This window comes from Centruroides sculpturatus, unplaced genomic scaffold, assembly GCF_000671375.1.
Source record: "Centruroides sculpturatus isolate CEXI.00-Female unplaced genomic scaffold, Cexi_2.0 scaffold279, whole genome shotgun sequence".
In the NCBI taxonomy this organism is placed as follows: domain Eukaryota; kingdom Metazoa; phylum Arthropoda; class Arachnida; order Scorpiones; family Buthidae; genus Centruroides; species Centruroides sculpturatus.
Window position 1 is genome coordinate 58,502 of NW_019384541.1, and position 5,329 is coordinate 63,830.

The 5,329-nt window shown below is 24.1% G+C and overlaps 1 protein-coding gene across 2 annotated transcripts in view; it reads left to right on the top strand.

The window, feature by feature from the left end:
• Nucleotides 1-309: 309 nt before the first annotated feature.
• Nucleotides 310-5,329, top strand: part of LOC111623383 (outer dense fiber protein 3-like) — a 41,264-nt gene continuing 36,244 nt past the window's right edge. For both annotated transcript variants that reach the window (XM_023365931.1, XM_023365932.1), the window contains exon 1: nucleotides 310-530. In XM_023365931.1, the coding sequence (XP_023221699.1) occupies nucleotides 390-530 (141 nt within the window). In that variant the 5' untranslated portion in view covers nucleotides 310-389. The remainder of the gene's footprint in view (nucleotides 531-5,329) is intronic.

Genomic DNA, 5,329 nt, shown 5'->3' on the forward strand with positions numbered 1-5,329 from the left:
TATTACAGTTAATATTAATGCGATTCTATGACAGAAAAGGAATAAATATATTTAATTTTGTTAATTATTCAAACATTTTTATTAAATATAAATCGACACGTAGAATATGTAGCCTATGTTAAATATAAATAAATGTTCATTTTAAATAATTAAGATGTACAGTACATTTATATTTAACATAAAACAAACAAAAAGCAAGAGGAAAATTTTTATTAAAAAAAGAATAAAATAGAATTCTATGTATAAATCTATAAATATTTCCTTAAAGGCGAACCTCTTTTAAAAAGTATTCGACTTGGAAATTTTCGAGTTGTGTTTGAACTGCTCGCAAACACGTTTTCAACACGAAAATCGTGTACGAAGCAGGTGATGTAAATAGTTAATTCAAAATGGCTCCTCTTTTCGCAGTTAACAAACAAGGTAGAGTTAAATCACCACAGAGTTTTGTTAAATGGAATTATTATAAAAAATCGCCGAGTCAATCTACTTCCAGTTACACTAGCAGTGGAAGAAGCAGCGTTAAAAGCGATGTAAGTAAATTATATTTTTATACACTTATTTATTTAAAAGTAATTTACTTTAAATTATAGTCTACATATGTACGCACAGTTGAAGCGCAACTAAAGAAGTTAATTAATTAATGTAATCACTACAAGCGCAGAAAGACAATTTACAAATATTTTAATTAAAATATACATTTATTATAGGTTATTCTCGTACGGTCAATGCGTATATCAGTTTGTAGACACGCAGATTAACTATAAATTGCTGTATAATTTCATATTTTTAAGAAGAATAAGTTACTTTATATCATGAATATGCTGATGAGTCATTGCTTTTATTTAAATTTAAATCGAATAATTTACTTTATAATAGTAAAATATTTATTTACTTTTAATTAAACTTTCTCACACATCTTACTTATAACATGCTAATTGTTCACCATCGTTTATCGTATAATTAATTCATAAATTAAATTTTGCAATTGATCTAATTGGTGTAATACAGTAATTTAGATATAAATCACTCGAAAAGTATGCAAGAAATTTTGATTTCAAGTTGCTTAGATTATGATAAAACATATTTATAAAACTGTATGTAGTCATACTTAGGTCAATGAATGATGAGAAGTTACAAAATCTATAAAAATTCCTGTACAAATTATTAAACTTTTATTGTAATTTAATAGTATTTTAGAAAGTTAATAATAGTTAATAATTAATCATAAATTAAATTGAAACTGTAACGTTTAATCCTGTACTTCCTACAGGATCTGTTCTAAATTTTCAAGCAGTAGAGCGATTAGAGAAAGGAAAAGGAAGTAAGATCCCTTTACCTTTGTAAATACGTAAATAAATCAAATACAGTAAAAAACTTGTCCAAAACGAAACCTGAGTAAAACGGAAACTTACCTAAACGAGAAAAGTTCTTCCGAACAGAGCTATTTTCTATGTAAAAAGCAGTGATTTCAGAACAGAAATCTGTGAAACCGGAAAATATATTAGCCTGTCCCCTGTCTCTAANTGTTGCTGTCTGGGCAAAATATAAGTAAATCAATCAAGACAGACAAGTACTTTATCCTCACTTTCCGAAATATTATGTTACAATTGATTTGATTTTAATTTTAATTATTACTTTTAGTTTTAATTAAATGGGTACCTAGTTGTGTATAAATACAGATACTCAATGCATTGATACTTCCCCAAAGATGAGCTGGATATGTCAGCTTATTGGGTTTGCTGGCATACCAGATGCACTGTTACCAGAATTTCACTGTAGTCACATTTACTTAGAAAATACGACAAGAAACAAAAAAAAAAAAATGCTAAATGAAATTTTTTCAACATAAAGTTTAGTTTTTATGCATAATAAGAGTTCTTTATCATCATTATTATTTACACTATATTATTAAAGTACATTACTTCAAAATTGCACATAAAACCCCATAAGTTACAAACCCTATATATTAAGTCTGCGAAATATAAGTTTTATTACACTTCAAGTGATTTTTTGTTCCTAATAAACCTGGATATAATATAAAAAGTAAAATATATTAATGAATTCAATTTCTTTTTCTTTTCCAATGTTTACTTTTAGTTCAAATTTGAAATCCAGAGTTTTTAATAATACTTATAAACTATTTTTCATCTTATTTAATGACGCTTAAAAAATATAAATATTTCGTTCGAATTGAATTAATTTAATGCTATTTATACATACATGTGATTACAGACAATAAATGATTTTTCTCATTTTAGTGCTAATTTTTCTCATCTGTATCTATTTTTCTATGTTTATGAGCCTTAGGCTATATACGTACAGTACTGTACTGTACTGTACTGTACATACTGCCCGGGATCGTTCAGGGTGAGCTGAAGATTTTTTTCCCGGCCAGCAGAAAAGTTAGACCTCTACTCCTATAAACTAGTGTTATTTTTACTAACAAAAAATTAAATCTTTAACTGATTTTTATCAATAAAGAAACCTTTTACATATTTCATTTGCTCAAAAAATAATAAATAAATAAAAGGTAATAAAATAAACAGAAGGCAAAATGTGCCCGCTCTACCCCCGTGTCCCGTACAAGCTGTCAACATCCCGATTCTATATAATGCTATATAATAATATACTTTGTGTATATTGTTTAAACAATTATTCTTTTTACTAAAGTCACACGCAGATTAACCGATTACAGTTCTCGATTTTTAATATCTTAAACACAAAATTAATTTATTTTATTGTTTATATACGTGAAAAATTCGCTTCAAATAGATTTAATAGAAGTAATTAGATGTTTTAAAACTGTAAGAGTTTAAAGTTATATCTCAATAATTCAATAATTGTTTATTCTCAGATCTATATTTACACGATAAGAGGACAACTTTATTAATTAAATAGAGAATGCAATTATAATATCTAATTAAAAATTTTATTTCAAAATAGTTAATTGTGACACAGTTTTTCTGAATACAAATCCTTCAATTAGGGGTAAACCGGCATCTTTATAAAAGTTTTCTTGTTAGCCTTGAAATGTTTTGAAAGTCCTAACGTTTGAATTATTATTCGCGTTGTCTTTTATTATTTATCTTGATGTACAATATTAAACTGCATAAATTATGTATAAAATTAAATGACGAAATTCTTTAATAGTAGTACAATGTATTATCTTAATAAATTTAAGACAAACGAAGGATTTAGAGAATCTTAAAAAGTGTTTAATTTTAATTTAAGTACGGAAAGTATATAGTAGATAATTATTGGCATATTTCAATGATTTGCAAATGTATGTAAATTTTAATATGCATCTGTATAATTTAATATATAAATTGTAATTTCAAGAAAATCGGATTAAATAACTTATTAAAAATATATCTCATCAAAAATTAATTATTTTTGTATGATCGAGGATTGATACATAAAGGTTGAATAAAACGAAAACATTTTTAAAAAATCTGAATACAAGATGTATAATTTTATAGTTTTATAATTTATAATTTTATAATTAGCTACATTTTCAGGGAGTATTTAAAAAAAAATTCCGAAAAATGTTTTTATATTTAATAAAATCCTTGTTTGGTAAGAAAACAGGATACGTAAGAAATAAAGTTTTTCATACGTAGAAATAAAGGCTTTCATACTTATTTATAAAAATAAATATGTTTTTAATAAATACATCTACTAGATTGATGTTTTTAATTGTTTACTTCAATTTTCAACTAAAAAAAATGTAAATAAACAAATGATGTACACTATATACAGGCCTACTTCATAAACATGCAACAGATAAGAAAATATATTTAAATTAATATATACTGTACTTTAAAAAAATTAAACAGTAACTTGAAATATTATTTTTCTACATTCTAAAATAATGCCAGTTTTTTAAAATTAAATATTATATTCTGAATACAGTTTTACTGTTTCATAACATACAACTTTTAAATATTAACTGTTATTTTATATGTGATATTATGGTACGTATTCAGAATATTTTTAAATATAAAAATATATATTTATTTTCTTTAATTTATTTTATGTTTTGCAAGAAACTGTATCATCAGACGTTTATAGAGAAAAATATACCGGTTTAAGAAGTAAACACTTAATTACAATTTTTCTTAATTATTTTCTAACTGGAAAAATTTCTTTGAATATATATTTTTCCTCTCGAATTCTTGGATAATGTAATTGTAACAGAATTTCAATAAAGTCTGCTACTTGTAGTATAATGATAAACGTATTTTTTTCTTCTTATTTTTAAAAATTCTCCTTTCAGTTAGAGCGTGGCAACTTATGCCTAAATATTAGCATTGAACAATGTATCAATATTTATCAAATTGTATTCTTTATTAAAAATGTGAATATTCTTCTTCGCGAATGCGATTTAATTTCTCTTTTCATATTAAAGTTTAATTACATTTAATTCTGAAAATTGTTATTGTTGTATTTCAGTTAAGAAATAAAAAATAAATAAATAAAAAGAAGCGTAATTTAAATTGTTGTAATAAGCGTGGTGAATTTTATCATTCATAAAAACAATAGAGTGGAATATGGTAGCTTTAAACAATTCTTTCCATTTAAAATTAGAATTTTACAGGAAAGAAGTTCTGTATAAACGTTTTTATATCGCTCATATTTTTTATTTTTTTAATGAATTTTCGATACTTTCAACAATTTAGCCAAACGTAAGTACAATATTGTATTATATATTAAAATTAATAATAATAATGCCTTACTGAAAACTGCTGATATTTATTCAAATCGTTAATTCTAGAAAATTAATGAAATTTCAATCTTTATTTAAAAGTCTATTTATTTTGATGAATTGTATTGTTATCATCAATCTGAATTTCGATTTTAATGCCGACACATTCCAAATTAATAATTATATAATCTATATAATAATTATTATCATAATTATATAATCATGTAATAATGTTTCATCATTTCATTATGATATGATAAAGAACAGAGATTTTTTTATTACTTGTTTTATTTATTTAAAGCAATATAAAAATAGTAAAAATTTTATCTTAATTTAAATTACGTATTGCTCATCTTTTATCCTCTCAAAACATATATTATCTTCTGAGAACATTTGCCAAATTAGAAATTAAGAATTTTATTACAGTAAAGTTGAAAACAGACGTATTCAGCTATAGGAAAAAGAAGACACGTGCTCCCTTAATTAACCAAAAGAGATTTAAAACGACCCTTAAGTTATATACATAAGTACTTTTAGATTTACCTCCAAAACATTACAAAATTTATATATAAACCTTTTCCCTACCTCCTTTATGATAATATCTGAATACATTTTTGGTTGAAA